General features: G+C 40.5%; 3 protein-coding genes across 6 annotated transcripts; 2 read left to right on the top strand and 1 right to left on the bottom strand.

Annotated features, from left to right (window-relative positions):
• The first annotated feature begins 1,544 nt into the window (after positions 1 to 1,544).
• Positions 1,545 to 7,912, top strand: LOC117778890 (sodium- and chloride-dependent GABA transporter 2-like). 2 transcript variants are annotated; one of them, XM_034614770.1, is made up of 15 exons: positions 1,545 to 1,954; positions 2,147 to 2,349; positions 2,519 to 2,653; positions 2,756 to 2,896; positions 3,253 to 3,337; positions 3,423 to 3,555; positions 3,732 to 3,866; positions 4,211 to 4,314; positions 4,399 to 4,523; positions 4,619 to 4,731; positions 5,928 to 6,065; positions 6,316 to 6,418; positions 6,992 to 7,092; positions 7,197 to 7,367; positions 7,467 to 7,912. In XM_034614770.1, the coding sequence occupies exons 2-15, from the start codon at positions 2,160 to 2,162 to the stop codon at positions 7,632 to 7,634; spliced, it is 1,842 nt and encodes a 613-aa protein (XP_034470661.1). In that variant the 5' UTR covers positions 1,545 to 1,954; positions 2,147 to 2,159; the 3' UTR covers positions 7,635 to 7,912. The 2 variants fall into 2 exon arrangements, with proteins under 2 accessions (XP_034470661.1, XP_034470662.1); XM_034614771.1 differs by having other exon boundaries at positions 1,545 to 2,349.
• A 3,464-nt stretch (positions 7,913 to 11,376) lies between these two features.
• wu:fc46h12 (uncharacterized protein LOC568958 homolog) lies at positions 11,377 to 14,523 on the top strand. The gene is made up of 6 exons (XM_034614786.1): positions 11,377 to 11,467; positions 11,917 to 12,132; positions 12,923 to 13,031; positions 13,466 to 13,576; positions 13,957 to 14,035; positions 14,203 to 14,523. Exons 2-6 carry the CDS (start codon positions 12,035 to 12,037, stop codon positions 14,292 to 14,294), a joined length of 489 nt encoding a protein of 162 aa, XP_034470677.1. The 5' UTR covers positions 11,377 to 11,467; positions 11,917 to 12,034; the 3' UTR covers positions 14,295 to 14,523.
• A 1,629-nt stretch (positions 14,524 to 16,152) lies between these two features.
• On the bottom strand, positions 16,153 to 24,599 carry LOC117778892 (Y+L amino acid transporter 2-like). Of its 3 annotated transcripts, none has more exons than XM_034614780.1 (10): positions 24,461 to 24,599; positions 23,140 to 23,669; positions 21,590 to 21,715; positions 21,355 to 21,499; positions 18,522 to 18,645; positions 18,336 to 18,439; positions 18,151 to 18,247; positions 17,913 to 18,062; positions 16,736 to 16,919; positions 16,153 to 16,378 (listed from the first exon to the last, which is right to left on the bottom strand). In XM_034614780.1, the coding sequence occupies exons 2-10, from the start codon at positions 23,657 to 23,659 to the stop codon at positions 16,284 to 16,286; spliced, it is 1,545 nt and encodes a 514-aa protein (XP_034470671.1). In that variant the 5' UTR covers positions 23,660 to 23,669; positions 24,461 to 24,599; the 3' UTR covers positions 16,153 to 16,283. The 3 variants fall into 3 exon arrangements, with proteins under 3 accessions (XP_034470671.1, XP_034470670.1, XP_034470672.1); XM_034614779.1 differs by having other exon boundaries at positions 23,140 to 23,672; XM_034614781.1 differs by lacking the exon at positions 24,461 to 24,599 and adding an exon at positions 24,283 to 24,425 and having other exon boundaries at positions 23,140 to 23,718.
• Positions 24,600 to 25,102: the final 503 nt, after the last annotated feature.

Genomic DNA, 25,102 nt, shown 5'->3' on the forward strand with positions numbered 1-25,102 from the left:
CTAAGACTTTTATGACCTGAAGTGTTTGTGACCTGAAACCTGTATGACCTTTCTATTACTTATTGACTGTCCAAGAACCTAATGGAAACGAACGCAAATCATTTATTCCTGTGTCTTAAATCCTGTCTCAAACTGCGCCTACAGAACCAGTTTGAACTGGCTCAGACAAACAGCCTTAGTTCTCCTATATAAGATCCTTGCATTTGACTTCACTCTGATATCCCTGTGACTCTCCGTGTTGATCCTTTCTGCAGAAAGCCCCTATTGAAATACCCATAGACAAATTTGGTGTTCCAGCCTCTTGTATTTTCAGATTTCCATCACAATTCCATAATAGTTTTGCCATTGAACAGAAAACACAACACCTACACATTATCATTAATATTAATGTTACTATTTCTGATGAAAGGAAATATGATGGTGAAAACTCCCTGACACTGTTCTTTCATAAACATTCCATGTGAAATGTTTAACTATCAGGCTGCGTGTACTGAGAGTGAGTGTATATGGCACATGGTAGTTTATGGTAGTATACGGCAGAGTTTCAGTGAGTGCAAAATGATTACCTCCCTCACTACTCCCCCACTGACCTGCGCTCCCTTTTACCCTTTAACACCAACACTTATTTTGGAGTTATTAGGATTTGTCCATTACTTGAAGTTTACTTTGTATTTGTTTGATTCGCTCAAGAGTTTATGAGGAACGTTTTTAACCCTTGTGTGGCGTTTGGGTCTGTGGGACCCATTTTGAATGTTTTCTAAAAGAAAACTGATTTTTTCAACCATTTTCTGTGAAGAACATAGAAAAATAACATATTTTCAATTACTGCACACTTTACACCCCCCAACACATTCATATTACATATTGTTCGGGTGCGCATGTGTGTGCATGATTTTTTGGCTTCCTGCGCCTGTTATTCCTCCACAAGGTTGCAGCATTGCTACATTTCAAGCATACATATCTTTGCTCCTACATTCCCGCACATTTTATCCCTGTGTCTTGGGAAACCATTCTATATTTCCTCCCGCTCTATCCGAGCTGCAAATTGGGGGTGGGATACAATAATGGATCAAGGTGGTGAACATATTCTCTGTTCAGAGGGCCTTAGAAACAATTTTTGAAGAGAGAGAGAAGCCTTGAAAGATGATGAAGAGGAAGAGTTTTCAGAATATGAGGATCACATTTCTGTAAATTCAGAGTCTGACATTGAGTTTGAGGAAGACGATAAGATTGACCATCAGCCAGCTCCAAATAAATCCCGCGGTCTACAACCACAGGACCAGGCCATCAGCAGGGGGATTTATGGGAGATTGATATTCTGCCACAAAGCCAATGACAAAAAGATGAAGAGCTCAATTTGCTTGATATAGTGGACCTGACAGGGTCATCTCAGACAATTTGATTGTGCCCAGTTCTGCCAATTTACTAAGTGGGAGACACTCTTACAGTGGTGAAACACAAACGGGATGGACAGCAGTCTTTCTAAACTACTGATGTCACTGCATCTCAAGTCTCAAGAGGTCATCATGGATGTGGTAGACAAACTGCGGAAGCAGTAATTTAACCTCATCTCAGTTTGGACTGCTAAGGATTTAGCTGCGTTGGCTGTGTCTTTCAGATCATTGGTTTGGTTTTACACCCTGTAGCTGTTATTTGTTTTTAGTTGACTCTCACCATTCTCATCTTTTCCAGCTTTTCTCTGAATGTCCAGCACCCAACAGCAGCCATTTGTCTGTCTGCCAATTGAGGGGCTACTAGGCTACTTTGAGCTGCTGCACTTAATGCAGCTTGACCGCCCACATAGCTAACTCGTTAGCCTTATTACTGGTTCACAATGAGTTCTGCGATAGGTTGGCTCAAGAGGGATCCACCAATTGGAGCTTTTGTTGCTCAGGGATTGAAGCACACATTCCTCTATAGCATTTGAAGGAGCCTGGAACATATAGTAGAGTTGGTTCGCGGCTAAAGGCAAAAATTATTAATTATGTTTCATCATGCATTGCCAAAAAAATAATAATTTCATTCTGTATCCCCAGTCTCTAAAAAGTTGGTGTTTTGTACTGTGAATAGTAAAGAGGTATCTAAAACTAAATAAAGTATCTTAAAACTCACACTGTTTTTGTTCCAATGTAACATCCCACAACAGTTGCCCTGTCCAAATGGAGCCAGCAGCGAATCCAGTGAAGGAGCTGATGAAAGATGACAGTATTCCAAATCATCCCACATCAAAGTGTAATGAGAGAGGCCAGTGGGCCAACAAGACGGAGTTCTTTTTGGCAGTAGTTGGTGAAATCATTGGCCTGGGAAATGTTTGGAGATTCCCATATCTGTGCTTCAAAAATGGAGGTGGTAAGATAACAATTCTCAAAAGTCTAATCTGTGAAAGGGAAATTTGGGGAAGACAGGATACTTAGTTCAATCTGCTGCAACCATCAGTAACACTTGCTATAATGTTGTTTTTATTCATAACAGTTGTGGTTTTTGTCAACCCAAAAAATAACCTAAACATTTCCTTTAGGGGTTTTCCTGATTCCTTATGTTTTGTTCCTGGTCACATGTGGAATCCCCATCTTCTTTCTGGAGTTGTCTCTGGGGCAGCTAACTGGTCAGGGTTCAATCACATGTTGGAGGAAAATATGCCCTATACTTGAAGGTACTGTGAGTTCAGTTAAACATTTAATACAGAAGAGTTGATATAAAATTAAAAATTGTATTGTTGTATCTTATGTTCCAATTTGATGACATGTGTATTTAGGTTTAGGCTATGGCGGTCAAGTACTTATGCTTTACACTGTGATGTATTACATCGTCATCTTGGCTTGGGGAGTCTTCTACCTCTTCTCCTCCTTCAACTCTGAGCTCCCCTGGGCCAGTTGTAACAACACCTGGAATACAGGTGAACATACGCAACCAACTCTACGACATATTATCACTGTGTTAATTACTTATATGTTGAGAGTTTAAAAGTTCAGTCTGGTAATTAACAGATCAAAAAACAAATGAATCCCACTTTCAATTGTTAGCATTACGTTACTTTACATCACACGTTACGTTACTGACGTCAGTAACGTAACGTAACGTAATGTGATGTGACGTGACGTCACATTACCGGAGGTGCTCGGGCCCTAAATATGTATTTAAGAAAAAGACAGGGAAACAGTTGTTTAAGACATTTCTCACAAAGATATTCAATAATTAAATTCACTGGACCACAAAATGTAAATTTAACATCTTACTCTTTTCTATTACAAGGGGAATGTGTGGATTTTCTCGTCAATCATTCATCAAATAATTCCAAATCTCCAAATGCAACATCTCCATTTGGGGAATTCTGGCAGTGCGTATTCACTAAAACTCTCATTCATATTGAAACAGAAGATTCATTTTACAGGAAATTGTGTCTAAACATACATTATATTCAGGAGAAGAGTCCTGGGTTTGTCAGGAGGAATTGAAGAGATGGGTAGTGTCCGCTGGGACCTGGCTGGATGTCTTCTGCTGAGCTGGATTGTTTGTTACTTCTGTGTCTGGAAAGGAGTCAAGTCTTCAGGAAAGGTGAACTTCCAAACAATTATCTCTGACAACTCTAAGGAACTAAAACAAGTCCTGTCTGAAACCGACAATAGCTTAAAGAACTCTGAGAGCTTAACAAAGTTCTATTTTTAATGTATTATGCTGTAGTGTTAGTATTTTGTATACTCACTGTATCTTTATCACTCCTCCTCTCTCAGGTCGTCTACTTCACAGCCACATTTCCTTATCTGATGATGATTGTGTTGTTGATCCGTGGTCTGACTTTGCCAGGAGCTATAGATGGTATTCGATTTTACCTTTCTCCTGATCTGACACATCTGGCTAATCCTCAGGTAAAACAAAAATGGGAGCAAATATAAAAACAGTCCGCATCACTAGTTTACCTAATATTTAAAAATACCAAACTTTGCTAAATGGTTCCAAGACTTACTGCCACCCTTCTCAACAAGGAGGCTGAATGAGACAGATTTATCGACTCTACTGGTCAAACATGAGATTGATTTTAAAGCTTAAACAAATTAGTTTTACATTAATCATTGAACTGCTGAACCAAACTTAAACTCTGCGTTTTTATCGGATGAGCCATTGCATTTTCAAACATAAATGATCAAATGAAAAAGTATATAAAATAAAATATAAAGAAAGGACACACTAAGAAGTTTTTCATGATGTGAAGGTGTGGATGGATGCTGCCAGCCAGGTATTATTTTCTTATGCTGTGGGCACTGGCTGTTTGACATCTTTGGGAAGTTACAACAAATACAACAACAACTGCTACAAGTAAGGAAAAAATATTTCTCTCCTCTGTTTAATTTTTTTTTGTTATTTTCTATGACTCAAGAAACGTATCTATTGATTCTACAGGGATGCATTTGCCCTGTGCTTACTGAACAGTGCAACCAGCCTTGTTGCTGGCTTTGCAATATTCTCCGTCCTTGGCTTCATGTCCTATGAGTTGGGTGTTGACATCGCAACAGTGGCTGAATCAGGTATTACTTTTTTCAAGCTCTAATTAATTAATGAATTAATTTATTAATGATTGGACATATTTTGTGGTCTACCTTGTCCTTTGTGCCACTTGCAGGTCCCGGCCTGGCATTCATTGCCTATCCTCGAGCAGTTGCAATGATGCCATTACCCCAACTCTGGGCTGCCTGTTTCTTTCTTATGATTGTCTTCCTTGGAGTGGATAGTCAGGTAGGACACACCAACAGACCAAGACTTGGTCTCATCAAAAGAGATGGTCTCACTCCGAATCAAACTGAACTGGATTCAGTTAAACCCTATTTTGTATAGTTCCAACTTTCAGACTAATTGCATGATGTTGAAACAGCATGAAACAATAGAAGAAGAAAGAGAAGCAGAAGGCAGCTCCCAGGATTGCTTCCAGTCTTCGTCTCCAAAGATATTTGGGTGACAAGGATGTTAATTTCAACAAAAAGAACTACTTCATTCATTTTCACCATTCACCCCTTTATTCAAAAAAGTTGGTTAATACAATAGCCAAATATGTAACGAACCAACATCAGAATGACTGCAAACCAGACAATGTGAAATATAGGTAGATATAGCCGAACTAGGTGATGACGACAAGAAGTAACAGGTGTGAAAGGTGCCCTGAAACCAAGGTCCAGACTAATGGACCAAAACGTTTTCCAACCAGAGGAGGCAGTCTTGGTCTTGATCAAATTGAACCATGGTTCAGTTTATTTGCAGTGTGAAAACACATTTTTGATAGTTTGGATTTTTGGACCAATTTCAGGAAGTTAAGACAGCATCAAACAATAGAAGAAGAAACAGAAGTGAAACTCTTTCTGGTTTCTCCAGAAACAGGGTTTCCTAGGCTCACAGGATTGCTTGCAGGTTTCCCCTCTGACGATATAATGTTTGAATGATATGTTTGGTATGTGGCAGTCAAACCATATTGATGTTACCAAGGCAACGGATGCATTTTATTCAAAAAAGTTAGCAAATTTAATAGCTGCATTAAAAATGCACCGACATCACACACACATTCATCTATAGACCAATCAATCGCAAATGATGACGACAGGAGTAAGTACTGTATCTCATATAAATGTTTTTGCTGCGCTCCCTCAATTGTAATGTGAAATTATATCTAAACCTATAAAATGTAAACATTAAAGACTTTGTTCGGACCTTGGTCTAAACTTTCATCTGTGAAAATGCTGTAAAGGAGTTCAGGATGAAGTAAAATCAAACAAAAAACACTTAAGACAAGCAGCTGAAGGCTGTGGAGAGCTGTTGCTGCATGAGTTGAGTGTCAAATGTAGCACTGCTCTCCTTCTCAATGCATTTCTCTGACATCACAGTCATAGTCTGTGTTAATGTCACTAAATAGAGCTTTAATCTATGTCCCTTTTTACCCACAGTTTGTGTATCTGGAATGTCTGGTAACATCCATATCAGATATGTATCCGTCCTTCTTTTTAACTGGTCATCGACGTAAACTACTCCTGCTGGTCATCTGTGGCATGTCCTTACTCATCGGTCTCTGCATGGTCACTGAGGTCGGTGTGGTTTTGTGTCTCTGCCATTTCAGATGTTAAAAAAATAACCTCTCTGTCTCTATCTGTGTGTTCTGCTGTTCGACTGTTCGAGTCCTCTCAGTATAAGGAGTTAATAAAGGGTCACAATAATAATAAATAATAGGTGCAAAGTCTTGTCTCCTGCTTTACCTACAGTTGACCAATTTCTGTACAACTTTACTTTTCTCTGTTATAATTATTTTCTCTCTCTCTTTGTTCTAATGGACCACAGGGAGGACTCTATGTATTTCAGCTTTTTGACTACTACGCCTGTACTGGTATCCCATTCTTACTTATTGCCACTTTGGAGACCATTTGTATAGGATGGGTTTATGGTGAGTTACTTTGTTATTCAAATACAAATAGCTACTATATAATCCTATCACAAAATACAGAAGGACAATTCCACTTCGCACCAGTACAGTACCAGTACCACCAGCAGGTGGAGACGTCACATGTGGCCTTGACATCAGTATGGCGCACTGAGGACTAAACATCTTGAAACAAATAGAAAAGTGTATTTCTCTCTCAACAATCATGTTCAAGGGGATGATTCCACGCAGCACCATCGAAAACACCACACATAAGTTTAAATCCCAAACTTCTCTCAATGTTAAAACCATAATGTAATTGTTTACAATACTACTGGGGGAATACCAACCCAGAGCAACAAGACCACAATGCCAGCTGGGTAACAACAGAGTCATAATTATAATAATGATTATAATTGTGACTTACTAACTAAAATAAAAACAGGTAGCAGAGTCAATATCCAAAACTATTACTGCCCCCGTACATTTAAATAAAACTCATTCTCAACTCTAAAGTTTTGTTTTGGGCTGGACATGTTCTGTTTTCACTCTCCTTACCATCTAATATTGATTATCTGATAAATGTCTGTCTCCAAGGTGCTGATCGTTATTACAATAACATCAGGGACATGATTGGCTACAGACCTTCACTTTACATGAAATATTGTTGGAAGTTCATCACACCATGTTTGTCGGCTGTAAGTAGATAAAGGAAACTACCTTTATTGTCTAAATATACTTGACTGAGAAAATAAAAATGAGTTTTCAGTTTAGTAAACCAGTTATGTTTCTCTCTTCATAGAGCGTCTTGCTTTTCTCTCTGATCAAATTCACCCCTCTGACATACAACAACACCTACCACTACCCATGGTGGGGCCATGTCCTTGGGCTACTTCTTGCAGCCTCTTCAGTCCTCATGGTGCCGCTGTGGTGTCTCTACAGTCTGGCTGTAACTCCAGGAACACTAAGACAGGTACTCTAAAGATCACAGATGTCAAACATACTGGGATATTACACCTATTTCAGTTTGTTGTGCTGTTATTATGGATTGATACTGGCTCTTTCCCCATAGAGAGTGAAAATGGTGACCACTCCAGCAGATGACATGTTAAGGGCACCAGGGGAGACAAGTACATCTAAGACATGCACTTTCAACAAACCCAAACATACGGACTTACATGAGGCCTCCAAAGACTTGGGAGAAGGCCTTCTACATGGAGAAGGCCAAACGGTAGTCTAGTCCAAACAGAGAGACAAGTCTACATAGTCAATGAAAAGAGGCCATATGAGATGGAACCTACACACGCCCATTCCAACAGTCAAAATCCAGATCAATGGAGGGAGTTACAGTAGAAGTTAAATAGCAGCATGATTTAAGGGGCAAGTATCAGTCTCCAATCAATCAGTGTATGATTCATTTGTTGGGTGGAAGGTTAAAATTATTGTAACAGTAACAGTGATTGTAGTAATAATCATTTAATAATATATTAATCACACAAGTAGGGACAATGATATGAGTGATATAAAAAATGCCTATTGATGCTATGTTTGATAAAATGTTTGATAAAACATTATTCATATTTAAAGGTTCAGTGTGAGGAATTTAGTGACATCTAGTGGCAAAGTTGCATGCTGCAGCTGAATACCCCCTCACCTCACCCTTCCCTTCGAACATGAAAGAGAAACTGTGGTAATCTTCAGTTGTCATAAAAATGTTGTTGTCTGGGCAACTGTAAAAAAACATGATTAAAGTATTTAAATATATTGGCTCCATTTTAGGGTTAGGGTTATCACCGTGGTGCAGAGTTCAGCAGGGTGACAGCCGCAGGGAAGAAGCTGTTCCTGAACCTGCTGGTCCGGGAACGGAGGACCCTGTAGCGCCTCCCAGAGGGGAGGAGGGCAAACAGTCTGTGGCTGGGGTGTGAGCTGTCCTTGACGATGCTGCGCGCCCTCCGCAGACATCTCTTGCTCTGGACAGCCTCAATGGTGGGGAGTGAGGAACCGGTGATGCGTTGGGCAGTTTTCACCACCCTCTGCATTGTTTTCCGGTCCACAACAGAGCAGCTGCCATACCACACTGAGATGCAGTTGGTGAGGATGCTCTCGATGGTGCAGCGGTAGAAATTTACCAGAATCTGAGGAGACAGATGGGCCTTCTTCAGTCTCCTCAGGAAGAAGAGACGCTGGTGTGCCTTCTTGACCAGGGTTGAGGTGTTGAGGGTCCAAGAGAGGTCCTCAGAGATGTGGACACCCAGGAACTTGAAGCTGACGACACACTCAACCTCCGTCCCGTTGATATGGATGGGGGTGTGTGTGCCACCTTTCTTCCTGAAGTCCACAATGAGCTCTTTGGTCTTCTTGGTGTATATAGATCCCTTTCACCTAAATGTTACAGACTGAACCTTTAAATTGGCTGCATGTGTAATGGTACAACATATTGTTAGAGTGCTGTGGAAAGCAGCAGAGGCTGAGAGGACACAGATGGCTGACATGAGGGAAAGTACGTGAATTAAAGTATCTGAGTACCCGAGGTACACAAACTAGCCAAATGTAATGCATAAACTAAATCGTTATTAAGTAGGTTTCCCTTACAGCTCTCATTAGTAAAAGCTCTCGAGTCTTGCTTTACTTCCAAGTTTACACCTTCGTTGGCGTCTTCTACATGTATGACACCTCTTTTTAGCCTGTGATATTTGTATTCTTTTTATCAGTTTGGTGTCAATCCAGTGTTAGAAATGCTATCACCATGCCTGTGATTTTTCGGGACATTCTCCTGCTGTATTTTACATCGTCTCTCATTTTGCAGACATGTCATTGACGGACCGGTTGGAAAAGTTTTGGAAAAGGTCCTGAGCAAGTGACTCAGACATTTGTGTTCCCTCACATCTTTTTCTGAGAACTTCATGATAACGTCTTTCAGGATGGTTTATACTGGCTGTTTGCCTGTCATGTCACAGTCAGGGGGAAGGAATCACACACTAACTGTCACTTCTGGTTGTTGACAAATCAGGGTCGCATGCTTGGTCATGTATAATCAGGGTTGTTTTGTTACATAAAGGGAATTTATTTTATAGATGACATATAATGTGTCAGTACTATCTGACACATCTTTCTGCTCCTTTTCATTCAGGATTTGAGATTTTGTGTTTGCATTTAAATAGTTTTGTTTGTTCGATGAATGAAATAAATGTGGTTTGGAATATTGTAGTTTGAGACGGTCTCTATTCTTGAGAAGATTATAAAATCATGATGTTACTTTTTCTTCTCTATCATCCTTTCTGGTGTGGTTGGCTGCATGTGAGCTGTACCTCAAACTCATATAACTCATATATTCAAGCACGGACAACTGTGGCTCCTTAATTGGTACCATGTAATTACCACCATGATGATCAAACTGTCAGGTTTTGTTGAAGCAGGTGGACCCAAAAATGCAGAGCAAAAAGCTAATAAAATAAAAGGTGTCATTTAATGAAAAGCAAAGTTCTTACAGAGAAAAAACTAAATCCAAAAATGCATAAACTCAAGAAAGGCTAACAGCAAAAACAAGGAAAACACTAGCAGACACTAGAAACTCACGAGAGCAGGGAACTGATGGAGGAGAACTGATGACAGGGTCGTGAGACGACACACTGACAAAGACAAATGAATGAATTCCATTAAAGTTGTTTTCCTTAGTGCTCTTCAAGTGTATACACGTCCCGTGTTAAACATAATAGAAACTATGGAATATTAATGTGGTGCGACAATGTGTTGTCCTGCCCCAACATGTACCTTGGACCTGTAAATATAGACGTCACAGCTATAGTACTAAAAGCAACACAGGTATAAGTAATAATGCATAATAATTATAGTAATATTTCTTATTTGGAAGTGATATAATATTAATATGATTAATCTCACATCAATTGCAATTGTGATAGGATGTGGATACTGAGAGCAGGAAGAGTGAGAGTGAAGAAAGAGAGGACATGGCTTGTGGGACATGGGAACATATCAGCCATCCTACATCCCTGGTAGCCTGCAGCATCACAACAGTATGACTCCATCAAATTATATATATTACAAATTCTGTAGGATTAGGTTTATGCAGTAAATACCCTACCCCACAGCGCGACCTCTTAACCACAGCATTTTTTACGTTTGCACAAGTCTTTTTGAATATTTACAGCCCCCACGTCATGGGGTTGCTACAGGAAACATTATTAAGTCATGAAAAGTCTGATAAATAAAAACTAAAGTGCAAACGGAAACATACACTCATAGTCCAGGATCCAAATGACCACACATCACATCCAAAGTCTCAGTTTCAATAAGATACACCTGCAGAATTTACCTGGAAACATTCAGGTGAGATTAGATTAGTTTGGGTGGTATTTTATGGAAACAGATTACTTACATGCTTTCTTGCTGAGAATAAGAAAATTTAAAGCACACAGATTACCTTGCACTAAACATATAACTGCAGCCAGAAGATGTTTATCTTATCACAGAGACTGTAATTTACAGCTCAAAAAGCTAAAATATAAATTAAAGAATTGGTCTTTCAAAATCAAGTCTGTGAGAATGTTTTTATTTTGTAAAAAATAAATTGCTAACTAAAATATGTGTTTGCAGGCTCAGTATTTCTCCATAGGTTTTACTGTTTTACTGTATCAAGCTTAGTGAAATTTTATGCTGGCTTGCCAGTAGGTGGTGCTGCGAGTCAAATCTTTTCACCAACTCTTCCCCCCTCAACACTACCATGCTAAAAGGTGGCTTACAAATTCCGGCAGATACTTGAAGACACCATTTTAAACAGTGAATCAAACATGTACACCATGATAAAGGATGTTTACTTAAAGCAATTTCAGTTTATTAAGACACCATAGAAGTCCCCTCGCTTGTAACACACATCAAAATTCAGATCCAAGGTTTTGACATTGTGAAGTTTTTCCCCCTCGAAAAGTATATGATTGAGTATATGATCCTGTCTTACTTATGAATGTAGTTCTCTCTGTTTGTAGGAAGGTCATAGTTAATGACCAGGGAAACCTGCTGGACATCAACCCCACGAACCTGACACAAAGAAAATAGGTATATAAATCCAATTCAAGCAAAGAAAGAAGCTTATAATATGTTATCACCATGCATGATGATAATGAACCCTGATTGTGACCCTGATTCTAGTGGCTTTATTGTTTTGGTTCTACATCCACAACTTTACTGTTGTCGTTCACTCTTACTACGTTCCTTAATGGAAGCTGTTTAATGGGGCCTACTTTCTACAAATGGCCCCTCTGGAAACTGCTGATATTGAAGTCTATCTCGATTATATTCCAGGGGCAGAAGACAGAGGTTATCAAGTTGATCTAAAAAAATTGATTACACTCTGGAATACACAACCAAGGGAATAGTCCCTAAATGTTTGTGATTATACATTTCTGCACGTGCTCTATCGACAATCTTTGGCCAGTTTCCTGGAGTCTTGTTTTTTCCCATGTAGTGATCCGTGTTAATCAATGTTGTACTGTCCTCTTCTCCAGTTGTCCACATGACCCGTGCACTTTCCTCTTTAAGCCGTCGCTCCCGATCGAGTTGACATTCAGAAGACGACCACGCACTCGACCACATACTGAACCACCTGATCCACTCGTCCTCAGTATGGACCTGAGATTCCTGTTTATCGCCTCAGCTCTCGTTCTGGGGGCCACCGTCACCATGCCCCTGGCAGAGGAAACCGCACAGTGCAAAGTCAAATGGTAAAGTGTTTTATTTTTTTATTTTTTTGGGGGGGGAATTGTCTGCATAGTCAAAGTTATAGTTATAGTTATATATATCATGATAGAGATATATAATTTATAGATTGAATTAACCTGTGTTGAATCAAACTGTTTATATGAAGTGCACAGTGGGCACTGCAGGAAATTTGTCAGTGACTTGTGTAATTTTCCAACATCCATCCATTCATCCATATGTTATCTATACCGCTTATCATTTATAGTTGTGGGGGGAACTGGAGCCAATCCCAGCTGACATTGGGTGAGAGGTGGGGTTCACCCTGGACAGTTCGCCAGTGTACTACAGGGCCAACATACAGAGACAAACAAACATCCACTCTCACCTTCACACCTATACGCAATTTAGAGTCTCTAAATAACCTAACCCCAATCTGTATGTCTTTGGACTGTGGGAAGAAGCCAGAGAAATCCCATGCAGACAGGAGAAGATCCTGCAAACACAGATACCATCTAACCACCCAGAGGCCTCACCATGTAAACACTTATGCATAGATAATGCTTTATAAAGCTTGTTGGGTTGCATGAAATCCACTGCTGTCACAGTGCATTGGTCAAGGTGCTTAGGAATTCATCGTTCTGTGCATTCCAAGTTCACTTCTCATGCTTGTTATCATCGGTCTGTGCTCACAAGACTGCCGTTGGTCACATCTCGTGCGGACGAACGTTCAAATCAATACTCTGCACACTTCTCATAAATACTACATGAGCCTTTCAAGTGAGCTTTAACAAATTTGACTGCTCTTTTCAACAGGTTGTTTGGCATTTCATGCAGTGAAGTTAATGAGAAGCTGGTGAGCCAGATCAAGGCCTGGCAGAGCAGGCCGAGCTGTCTATCTGCAGGGGAGAGGTGCTCGTATGAGGTGAAAAACATCTGTCAGCTGTTGGATTTGAATAAATAATTCATGAAATAGTTATTATAATATCTGTTATCTCAGCAGTGATTTAAATGAGGATTAAAAAAATGTGGAAACTAGGTTATGAATATGTAAGAGTGGAGATTGATGTCTGATGTCTGATACATAGTTCATGTACCTCATTGTATATAAGTAATACACAGTAAAATGGTTGTTATTGCGATTCATTATTTTCCATTATCTTGTTTTAAATTATTGATCTGCTCGTGGTCTCGCTGACACAGGATTTTTCCAATTTACTACAGTAATAAGGATTTGTGCGATATTGGAAAATAACTTTGTCTTAGTGTTGAACTATTCCAACTATTACCACCTGCCAGAGGCCACAGTTGCTCACGATGCGCATAATGTCTGTGTCTGACTGTGACTTGTCCCGGCAGCTTGTGTCGACAGCTCCGTACCTGATCAAAGCCACGCACATGTCTCCAAAAACAAAGAAAGTCAACGACCTTCAGTTCCTTCTGGAGCAGTCCACTGTTTGCAAGATGAGTGTAAGTATATATATATTTTTTCAGTGATACAGCAGAACAATTTTATCTGCTGCTCCCACAGTTTCCCTCAGGACCAAAGACCTTTTCAGTCATCTGTGAGTCTATTTGATTTAATGCAGCAATAATGTAAATTTCAAAGGCTGGGTTTGAATATTTAAGTCAAATGTAAGTATAAAAAAAGTTCAATGAAAGGTTGAAACAAGCAGAGGGACAGCGTGTGAGAAATGTTATTCTCCTGACCTCAGAGCGTGTTCGGGGAAAATCAAAGAGGGAAATAAGTTTAAGCAGCTTTGATCACTGAGGGTTTTTTTTCACACTCTGTTTCCCTCTTTTGTGTTTTGTGAAAAATCTGCGTCTCGTGATGTTTCTATAATGAGCAGGGTGATGCTGTGTCCGCGGTTTCCAAAGACCCTGCTGACAATAACACAAACTACTGCAGCCTCCAGAACCTGATGGACGGTAAATACTCTCTCTCTGTATGTTACATAACCCATATGTACGAGTTGGAGACTAGTCTCTTCACTCAGAACCAAGGTTACAATGTATTCTTAAATTCATTCACACATTGTAATCTCCATTATAACAATAGTAACAATAAAGTTTAACAATACCTTATCTCTGTTCAGGGAGTGGCCTGATTGATGCTGAAGGATACAAACAGTTCAGCAACAAGTGGATCTGCCCTGGGTTTGATACGGCAAACTGTACCTTATCTTAAGAGGAGAGTAAATCCTCTTGGTAGAATTATATCCTTATTATATACCAACTAATATGTAGAATAGTGACCCTCAAGAATAATATAACTCCTGAGTAAACTGTTTATGTTTCATCTGTTGAACCTATGTATGAGCATTATTCAATTCTTTAAAAGCTTTTTCATATGTAATATAATGTGAAGCTCTTACCAGGAGCAAACCTTTGTTCAACATGAATTCAATGAAACAGAATAAAAAAATCTACTGATGCAAAGCAGCTTAACCTGAATGCATTTATATATTGTATGGCTGATGTGATTTTTTACAATGAATAAACTACAGAGGAAGCTCTTAAGAAGAATACAACAAAAAGTCATAGGAGCTTTTTACTGACTCCTTTGTACCTCAGTAAATGGTGGGACTGTGTGGGTATGGGAGAGTTTTAACCAGATTGATATGTGCTTATTAAAAAATATATTCTAATGGTAAATTTGCACTGCAACTTTAAAAAACGGGTAATTTTGATGTATGGGGGGTGTAGTGCGGCACATTTTGGCAAATATAATCCACACATTTATTGTGAAAGGTTTTTGCATTTTAATCACAATACAAAAAAATTAAGAGACAAAGTTTGTTAATATTCAAGAAGACACACTACACGTGTAAATATAAGAAAACGTTATGTCTGCTTGAAAAAAGTTGAAGATTACAAGAGACAACGGCTGAGAATCACTTACAGAAAGAAAAGGCATCTTGTTTCTAAAAGTGTATTCTTGAATGTATTTGGTTGCACTTCACATGTGAAGAAAGTAGATTATTAAATGTGAAATAATGTGGAATTTACATTTATTATTTAAGACCTGTCAAATGAAAGTTCGATTGGTTGCCAGTAAACAACAGTTGAGGCTCTTGATACCGTAGCATTTTACAATACACACTAGTTCATTATTATATTTCAATTAAAACAGAAACACAGGCCTTTCAAGTGAAGCATACAAAAGATGTTTTAGTCTAAAAAACGAAACTCCCCCCCTTGTGGGAGAAGCTGCAGTTTGCTAAAGTTTTGCAGATACTGTATATTCGAACTTGCAACTTGCCTGCAAAAGGATCCCGGACCAATTAGTTCAGTCCTGTAAAAAACATGAATAATTACAAAACACAATATATAAACTCACTGAAATCAACTGTTGAACTAACTAGTTGAACTAACTAGTTGAACTAAAAGAATGACAAAGAAGGCCCTTGACTGAACCTGCTTCACAGTGAAGCTGCTAATGACCCAGTCATCAATATTGGTTGCAACTTTGGATTTGACAGTGTTCTTAATATGCAGTTATTCACATGTAGGTAGGATTTCCAGAGTAAATGTATGCAGGTCATCAAATTGGTGTAAACAGGTGAACCATCGCACTTTACATCATTAAACACAAAGAGTTTTTGATCACCACACCATGAACACGCTCTGTTGTACTGTTGATGTGTATGGAGATTAGTGTATGTAGTTATTTCAGTAGTCATGTAACAGTGACTACTAAAGGCAATTAATAAGCCAGATGCTGTTAGAGGCATTACATTACATTTGACTATGTAATCAAACACAATAACATTAGTCATACTGCGGCTAAATAAATACTTTTGTATAATTTACCTGTTGCCACATGAGTAGTATATGATGAATTCTTGAAAGAGACTAGTCATATTATATCTTAACACTAAATGAAATGTCAGCTTGAACTTTTATTGAATCCTCGTCGGAAATACTCCTCGTTGTCTGAAGAGAAGTGTGTCACATTCGCAGAGGAAAGTGAGTCTGCAGTCTCTCAAGTGCTCGCTCCTCGTGGTGAGTCATTTGAGATGTCAGGGCTCCTCTTTTTTTATTTCTTTTTAGCATGACCTGGCACACAAACGCCATGAGTCCAGGCCAGGCTGTGCTGTCCATCGTGGGCCTCGTCATTCAGGACAGAGGCCTCCGGTAGTGGGCGGTTCCATGGACGTCAGAGTTCGACCGCATTTCACTGCGTTTTAGTGCCTGCTTGTGTTTCTGTCTCCGTGTTGACTTCTGTCAGGCAGCAGTAGAGAAGAGTCTGGGTGCATCTGGTGGCAAAAGCTGGAGGAGGGAAAGAGGGAAGATTTGTTTGAGACAGAGGGAGTGGAAAGGTCAGGTCTCGGTGATACTATTAATCTATGATGACTAACGTTTTAATGGGAAGTGATGTATGGGACAGACTGTGTAAGGAAGTAAAACTATGTAATGATCAACAGTAATCTCATTACGTGTATAATCTCACATCTTTGAATAAAGGTCAGTAGTCAGAGGGGAAGTGTTTTCCCTTTATCACTTCTTCCTAACATGTTTGAAATGACCAAACAACCACAGAAGTTAATTGATAATCATGCCATAATAAAACACACAATAAACTTCCTACTGCTCGGGACTACAGAAATTACTGTTACAAAACCTTACCATTTAATTTCTGTATGAACTTGGGCCTCTTGTCCTCAGGCAGGTAAATGGCCACATAGTAAACTGGCACACCAGAGAGCGCAATGCCAATCCCTATGAGAGAGTTGATGGTGTCTCCGTACAGAGGAACAATGACTAAGAACAGGCTGCACAGGCAGTAGATGAAGGGGAAGAACAGGCTCAACTGTGGACAGAAGAACACACACACACACACATTTGTTATATATCGCAGATCCATTCTCAGAGTATTTGTGTGTGTCATGGACAAAACCAATAAAAGAAAATGTTTCAATAATTGTCATTGTGGTGTGTTAATCGGGCAAGCTTAATTGGAATCAGTAAAGTAAGCTTCACAAAGACAGGAAATGATCTCCTCAGTCTCAGTTTGTGCTTTAACAGTAAAAGGTTTAAGTGAAAACAAGCAAAATCAATTTAAGATGACATACAGTATATCTTAACGTGGTAAATATTAATGTATTAAATGATCAGTGGTGGAAGTCGCATTAATATAATTTACAAAAGTAAAAGTTGAAAATTGAAAATGACAGAAACATTATTAAGAAAATGTTTTAAAAGTATCAAAAGTAAATGTATTAATTCTGCAAAATGTTCCCTGTCATTATTCACAATGCATTAAGTGGTACTTTAACATTATAGTTTATTGAGGTGGCACTATTGGAGGCTTCTTTTGATAGTAATTTCAGTTATATCTATGATAATGTATAATAATACATTTCCTGTATTAAAGTTGGGAGCTCAGATTCATAAAATGTTTTGCTTTTTATCAAGTGTTTGTCATTCTGTGCTCATAAAGAAGAGTTTAAAACCAAAACCTTCACTCGGGAGCAAACATTAGCTCCAATCTATTAATTAAAATACTGTTTTATAATAAATCATACATGAGAATTCAGTACATTTATAAATATTTGTTATATTTTGTTTGATAAAGCAGTGCTTTAGTGAGGTATACAGCCTATTAATTAAAACCTAGTCGATGACCAGAGCACAGGTATCAATACAGAAAAATACAGATTGTTGCACCACTATAATAAGAAAATTAGCATTAAGTGTGTGTGTGTGTGTGTGTGTGTGTGTGTGTGTGTGTGTGTGTGTGTGTGTGTGTGTGTGTGTGTGTGTGTGTGTGTGTGTGTGTGTGTGTGTGTGTGTGTAGTAGCACCTTGACGGGCCTGTATCGGTTAGGCTGAGTGATGCGCAGGTAGATGAGGCCGGCCACAGACAGACCCACATAGAGCCAGTAACTGAAGCTGAAGTAGTTGATGAGCTGGAACACGTCCTCCACACACAGAAAGATCAGGCCCATCAACCCCTGGAACCAGAGAGCGCAATGAAAACAGAGCATATACTAACACATCATGTGACCACTGTCCATCATCTGAGGAGTAAATGTCCCTCACATTGAAGAGCAGCGCAGGTATGGGAGTGTAACGCTTCAGGTGGATCAGACTCAGACTGTTGGGGAGGTGGCCTTCTCTGGCTCCAACGAAAAACAACCTGCATCATTGATAAAGATGAAAAGTCAAAGATGCTCTTCATGATGTCGTCCTGCAGCCAGTGCCCGTTCAGGCTTTCTAGTTCTTACCTCGAGGCAGCGATGATAGAAGCATTGAGTCCTCCGTAGCAGGACATGGCCACTGACACAGGGATGATCCACTTGAACGGCCCCAGTGCTGCAATCCCAAAGGTCTGTGGGATCAGATTCACATGATCTTTTAGGCTCCGGGTCAACAAAGCCTATTAATATCTCAAAACGTCATCCAGGTCTTACCACAGCAACGGCGTCACTGGACAGCAGAGATGGCATGTCCAGGACCACGTAGTATGCCACGTTGGTCAGCAGGTAGATGATGGTCACGATGGGCATGGAGATGGCAATGGCCAGGGGCAGATTTCTACAACAACAAGCAAAGCAAAGTAAAATATGCAGTGGAAACACAATGACTATGTTAACATGGAAACCAATATTCTGAGAATAATTGGATTCAGACAATAGTGAATAGATGCTGTCAGCATTTTATGATTACCCAGTATTACCCAAGGTCATACTGAGAATAAGCAATAATGAAAGTAAGACATGTGGAGTATTCATGGAATTAGTCACTTAATGTAGACATGTTTAGTTTAGTTACTTTTAGTTTAGTTTATTTCCTTCCTTCAGTGTTATCCAAAAACTAAATAATATACGTATACACAAATTTATGATCGGAAAATAAGCAGGAAGAAGAAAATCTTATATTTTATACATAAAATGTTGATCATACAAAGAACATTAAGTACAAGACTGTTCCTGGTTGAGATATACTTTACCTTTTTGACTGTATTGTATACCTCTTAGTTGCATTATTACATTCTCTTGAGTTGTCACAACATGTGAGGCAACCGTTTGACATCGTACTCACATTATTCTTTGTAACATGTAAATAGGAATATGATGGAATATTCTATATTCAATTTGTATAAATATCAAAATCAAAAGTCTTATTCAGCATAAAGTAGACAGCTGGATTACTGGTGTTAGTGTAAACACAGTCAGTGACGTGCTCTGTCAGCTGACCGGTGCTGGGCGGGCAGCTTAGTCATTACTTTTTATTTCAGCTTGTTTGTGTGGGACACATGGTGGATGAGTCATGACTGTGTAGAGCTGAATCACAGGGTCATGTGATAATTGTCAGTGGGCTCATCACAAACACTTTTCATATATAAACAGAAATTTGAGCCATTGTTAGTAAATAAAGTGCAAACAAATGTCTTATTATTACTGTAATTGTGAAAAGAGTTCTAGTTTCTCAGTAAAGTATCTGTGTGGTTATTTTTAATTTTACTTTATTAACATTTTTCAAAGATATATTAGCCCTTTAGCTCTGACTTTTCAAATTTAAAGATTCAAAAGGCTTTATTGTCAAATGTAGAAATAAGTTATCAATGCAATTAAATTCTTATATATATATATATATAGCAATATCTTTACCTGGTCGTGTCAATAAATATCTAAATATAAGAATATTCAAAAAAGAATGAAATAAAAACGGAAAACAAAGATAAAGAAAATAATTGCACATTCATATCCACTTACCAAACGCATTATACACATTCATTCATACATACAGAGGTAGACAGTTGTGTCAGTGGTTGCAGGGAATATTTAAAGGGGACATAGCATGCCCATTTTACCACAAGTTGATATGGTTCCTTGGGGTCTTAATGAAATGTCTGTAACATACTTTGGTCAAAATACCACAAGGATCATTTCAAACAGCACCCTTTTTACCCTGTCTAAAACAGCCCTCCACAGAGTGACCTGTTTTGAGTGCCTGTTCCTTTAAATGCTAATGAGCCAGCTCCCCCCTCCCCCTCTCCCTCCATGATTTTAAACGATATAAATTACATATTTTATATGATATAAATTATCAAATATGCATCCCATACTTTGTATTCCCCTTCTGTTGTCCTGGAGTTTTAATTTTCCCAATCATATAATTAAATGTCCCCCTCTGCCCATCCACTACAAGCACACAAGCAGACAGACAGAGAGAGAAAGAGAGGGGTGGGGGGGGGGGGCTATGAAGACCATCATTTACCCCCGAACCCCGACATTCAACGGGTACAACAACAAGCGGAGAAAGCAGAATCGCGGGCTGACCTTATATATACAGTCTATGGGGCTGACCAGCGCGGAGAAATGCAGGTCCCGTGTGAACAGCCAGGCGGCTGCGCGCTTGAGAACGGCGCTGCGCTGCCTCGCAGCGGCGCCGCGACCGGTGTACCCCGGCGTAACTACTGTAACCCGGCGTACAGTAGCGCTGAACACTGCGGAAGTCTTCCACACAGCCAGCAGTGTGGAAGACTTCCGCAGTGTTACAGTAGCGCTGAACACTGCAGAAGTCTTCCACACTGCTGGCTGTGTGGCGCTGACACAAATTCCAGCTCACGCACGGGAGAGCGAGCGGTCGCGCCCGAGCAACTGCTGCAGCCTCCCAGTCCCAACGATCCAGACAAATGCCACATGTGAGTGAATCGCGGGCTGACCAGCGGAGAAATGCTCGTCCCGTGTGAACAGCCAGGCTGCGTGCTTGGGAACGGCGCTGCGCTGCCTCGCAGCCTCGCTGAGTCCGGTGTAAACCCGGCGTAGCGAGTGTGGGGGGGCGGGGGGGGATGGGGGGGGGGGGGGGGGGGGGGGGGGGGGGGGGGGGCAAGACCATGTAGGGAGACTTCCAATGCCTTGTTACGACACAAAACCCAGGAAGCTCAATCGAGTCGCTCAAGCATGACGTTTCTGACTTAGAGGAACCATAACAAAACGCGCGAGTGTTTTTTTCCCAGAGTTTTTGGGTTGGTAGACATGCCAGATACCCACATTAACCTGTAGAAGCACTAACAAAGTGGAATTTGCATGCTATGTCCCCTTTAAAAACACGTGTGCATACAGTCTGTTGTGTGAAGAGACTGTCTGTGTGCGTGTTGTCCATTCTGTAGGGAGGAGTGCAGTGGCAGTGGTTTGGAGGTGTTCATCTGCCTTGTAAAATGTAGAGTGTGTCCACAAAGGCTTGAGTGTGTGTTTACATGCCCTCGAAATGCGTCTTTCATGCGTCTGTCCTCATTACCTCTCTGGATTCTGAATTTCCTCAGTCACAAAGTTCAGTGTGTCCCAGCCGGAGTAGGAGAACAGAGCCGAGTAGAGGGCCAAAGCTATCGCTCCAGGATCTGTGGAGGAGCCCTCAAAAGGACTCTCGAAGCTTTTTGTTTCTCCTTCACAAAATGAGAAGTCAGAGTTTGAAACACATGACGTTTAATTGACTGTGTTTTCTCTGATGGATTCTTAAATGTATTAGTACTTACCAGCGGATAGTTTCAGGATTCCTACAATGATGATGAGAATGAGTGCCATGAGTTTGGCGTAAGTGAAAATGTCCTGGATCAGAGTCCCCCACTTCACATAGGCACAGTTGACAAAAATGAGCATACCTGGACAAAGCAGAGGAATAAGGTGATGAATGACCCTTGCCCTACATGGCTGAGACCATAATTTACACAAACAACGCCCAACGCAGCGTCAAGGTCAACCTCTGCTGTCTTATGAGGTTGCATTTGCCCAGCAGGTAAAGAGGAACCCCTCAGGAAACAACGACAAACCCTGCCGGTCAGCTGGTGAAACTCATTTTATTACAAGTTGCAGATGCCTGCTCTCTGATCACCACAGCAGATCACTGACCATCTCGTCTGAGCGTCTCGAGGGCCTCAGCGTGAGCGCTTCATGAATCATGACAGAGCTGCTCTCTCACCTAAATACCAGTTCTGCTGATGGCCACATTCTTCCAAGCACAAAGCTCTGCTGTGAACCACAGTGTTATTTTTACAGGACTGATAGTCCAACTATAGCTGGTGCCATTCCCACAGAGGGTTACTGAGTTTGACTGGGATGAATGGACATGTTAGTGTTCAGACTGTTTCCTGTGACTGCTTCAAAATAAAAGCCACTGCAGGTTTTACCAGCGGAAAGCTTGTAATGTAAAGTACAAGCAGCAGGAAATGTTGGGTTTGTATTTGCAGTAAATTAATTCATCTGATCCTCAGTTGGGACAGTGAATAAAGACTTGACACCAGTAAGATCAAATTAAAAACACTAAACCTGGAAAAAGTATTGTTACCTTTTGCAAAGTTCCCTGATTCAAATCAACCATAAGAAAGAGGGAACCAACAATGAAAATAACCATACAGGCAATTATCAAATATAATTCAATATGTTGAAAACTTGTTTTGACCACAAACTGTGTACAATGGTGCTTTATGTTTTATTACTGGCTGTGGAAATATTGTACAGCCAGTATGATGCATGTTGCTGCTAACCTGCCGTCTCTTTATGTCCACAGACTTTCACCTTGGTTCCTCCTCAACTGTGTTCATACATTTGTGAAAGACAAAACCAACATGACTTGCACTCTCACAATATTCTACACATGTTGGTCCTTGGAGTTAAAAACAGAACTTGTCTCTTACTGGAATCATCTACAGAAGGAGGTGAAATTGTCAGAGCTGGTTACTATGGGGTTGTTTAAGTCCATTTTAATGGATCGAGAATATATCTCTACTGGTCACTATGGATGCTCTTAAAACGTTTTATTTCCACTTGGAAGGTTGTATGTGTGTTGTGTCTGAGCTGCATTTCACTGTTTGTATTGTTTTTATTGTTGTAACAATGTTTGGCTGCCTTCTTGGCGAGAGACTTAAATCTAAATGAGATGTGTACCTGGCTGAATAAAGGTTATATGATCTACTTTTGTTTTCTTTTTTTGTCATGAGCAATCCATTATCTCTTTTCCTAGGTAATGAATTAAATGCTGAATTTTGTCTGTCCCACACACTCATTCATTCACAGGAGTGTTTCTTACAGAGGCAGGCTGCTGCTATGAGGCGGATAGCATGGTACGGCGCCTGGCAGGTTGGGTAGAAAGCCTCCACCAGGTAGTTGGCGAAGGTGAGTGAAATCACGGCCTGGCTGGCAGGCTCGATCAGCAGGATGGACGTCCACAGGCGGATGAAGGCCGGGAACCCACCGAAAGACTCCAGGATGTAGGCGTAGCTGGCTCCGGACTTGGTGATGGTGGTGCCGAGCTCTGCGTAGCACAGAGCCCCGAACACTGAGAAGATACCTCCGAGGGCCCAGATCAGCAGCGACAGTCCGTATGAGCCACTGTGCATGAGCACGCCCTTAGGTGAGATAAAGATCCCAGAGCCGATCATGTTGCCCACGATGAGGCAGATCCCATTGACGAGAGAGATTTCTCTCCTCATGTGCATCTTCTCTTCTTTGACTGCATGTGGGGCCTTTAAGTCCTCATCAGAAGGAGCCCGTGAACGTGGGCATATTGTCTGTGACATGACCCCCATCTTCTGCCTCAGATCCCCCATCAGTGATGCACTGCTGATATGGAGATTATGGAGTAGGAATTAAAGAATTTTCCAATTGAACTGTTGTCATGGGAATTTCTGTAAAGTCAAGCACAAATCATACAGTTGTCTTTTGGTAAGTTTAATTCGCACCTGCAGGTGGACTCAGAGTACAAATCACCAGAAGGACATTATACAATGAGCAAAGACTTAGAGGAGAATGAACATCTTTATACACTACTAGCCCCTCCCTAAGAGGAGCAAAAGGTTATCAATCAGCTTCTTTGATCTATGATCAAGGTGTGTAGACATCCTGTCTCCATCTCTGTCTCAGCCCTCTGGAGTGACTTCTTTCATGTACCATCTGTCTCAGAGGCCCCTTATCTTCGTTTACGACACAAAAGACCCCCTTCCTGTATACACATAAGAAATCCCTGCACCCCTCTGATCAAACCCCTTGAGTGACCCCTGCAGTGACCATTTTGTCAAGTGTCACACAAAGGGAGGAAGGCCATAAACATCTATTACCTTAAGCAACACTCGTAAAGTTAGTTAACCCACGAGAACCACATCTGTTCATTCATCCTTCTACATACATGTCTGTTTCGTCTATTAATCATTACAAATGTAAAAACAGCCAATACACTGTCAAATGACAACGTTTGTTTAAGTCCAAAATCTCCAGGCTTAAACACATGAGCTGAACTTGATCCTGTCAATGTCCAGTAAACACGAAAAGGTCACACATGTGCTCACACCTCTAAGGATCACTGTGTAATAATCCATGAAATAAAAGGTAAAAGTACACAAACAGGACTTTACCTTATTTTGGGGAAATTCTAAAGGTGTATTTCTCCTCCTGTGGTGTATGTAGTGTCTGCTCCTCTAAACCTGGCAGTGAGAAATTGCTGAGATCATATCTGAGTGGTGGCAACTGAATGTTCGATGTTGCAATCCCTGCAGCCAGACACATCCACAGCGAGTGTTTTTCCAGGAGCAGGCACTCTCGTGTTCCCCTCTGTGCTATTTTCAGAGACCAATAGGCCTCGCCCCAGCCCCCAGGAACAGCACAGACACAGGGAGCAAAGCTGCTTCTGGGTCAACAGGACATAGGTCAGGAGATTGTTTGATATTGTGACGTGCGCTGTCATTAAGGAGCATTCTAAGTGCACAGTGGTTGGCCGAGCACCTGCTTCTCCATCAGTCACTGGGACAGGCTGCTACAGGCCTTTCTCACAGCGGACATGTCTCAGTGTGTAAAAGCACACTGATGACTTTGTCTCCATTCAGTTTAAGAGTCCCAGTGAGACATGCCCAGTGACAGTGAGCCAGCATGCAGAATACCAGCTTCGTGAAACTGAAGCAGCTAAATGGAATTCAGCCATCATACATTGTGTTATCTTCACCTTTGCTTCTACTTGGTGCTGATTTGTATTTGTTTTGCATCTTGAGGGTCATTGTTAA

The sequence above is a fragment of the Hippoglossus hippoglossus genome, chromosome 17 (assembly GCF_009819705.1).
Source record: "Hippoglossus hippoglossus isolate fHipHip1 chromosome 17, fHipHip1.pri, whole genome shotgun sequence".
Taxonomy (NCBI): domain Eukaryota; kingdom Metazoa; phylum Chordata; class Actinopteri; order Pleuronectiformes; family Pleuronectidae; genus Hippoglossus; species Hippoglossus hippoglossus.

What these genes read in the sequence shown, in the direction of transcription:
- LOC117778892 (XM_034614780.1), bottom strand. Translation starts at nt 23,659, where the DNA reads ATGGGGGATCTGAGGCAGAAGATGGGGGTCATGTCACAGACAATATGC. An exon ending in CCAGTGACGCCGTTGCTGTG is followed by an intron (nt 18,440 to 18,521) that starts GTAAGACCTGGA and finishes CTGATCCCACAG; the next exon opens with ACCTTTGGGATTGCAGCACT. An exon ending in GTTCATACAGAAATTAAATG is followed by an intron (nt 16,379 to 16,735) that starts GTAAGGTTTTGT and finishes TCCCTCCTCCAG; the next exon opens with CTTTTGCCACCAGATGCACC.
- wu:fc46h12 (XM_034614786.1), top strand. Translation starts at nt 12,035, where the DNA reads ATGGACCTGAGATTCCTGTTTATCGCCTCAGCTCTCGTTCTGGGGGCC. An exon ending in GGGAGAGGTGCTCGTATGAG is followed by an intron (nt 13,032 to 13,465) that starts GTGAAAAACATC and finishes TTGTCCCGGCAG; the next exon opens with CTTGTGTCGACAGCTCCGTA. An exon ending in CCACTGTTTGCAAGATGAGT is followed by an intron (nt 13,577 to 13,956) that starts GTAAGTATATAT and finishes TATAATGAGCAG; the next exon opens with GGTGATGCTGTGTCCGCGGT.
- LOC117778890 (XM_034614771.1), top strand. Translation starts at nt 2,160, where the DNA reads ATGGAGCCAGCAGCGAATCCAGTGAAGGAGCTGATGAAAGATGACAGT. An exon ending in CCATTTGGGGAATTCTGGCA is followed by an intron (nt 3,338 to 3,422) that starts GTGCGTATTCAC and finishes CATTATATTCAG; the next exon opens with GAGAAGAGTCCTGGGTTTGT. An exon ending in TTGTATAGGATGGGTTTATG is followed by an intron (nt 6,419 to 6,991) that starts GTGAGTTACTTT and finishes TCTGTCTCCAAG; the next exon opens with GTGCTGATCGTTATTACAAT.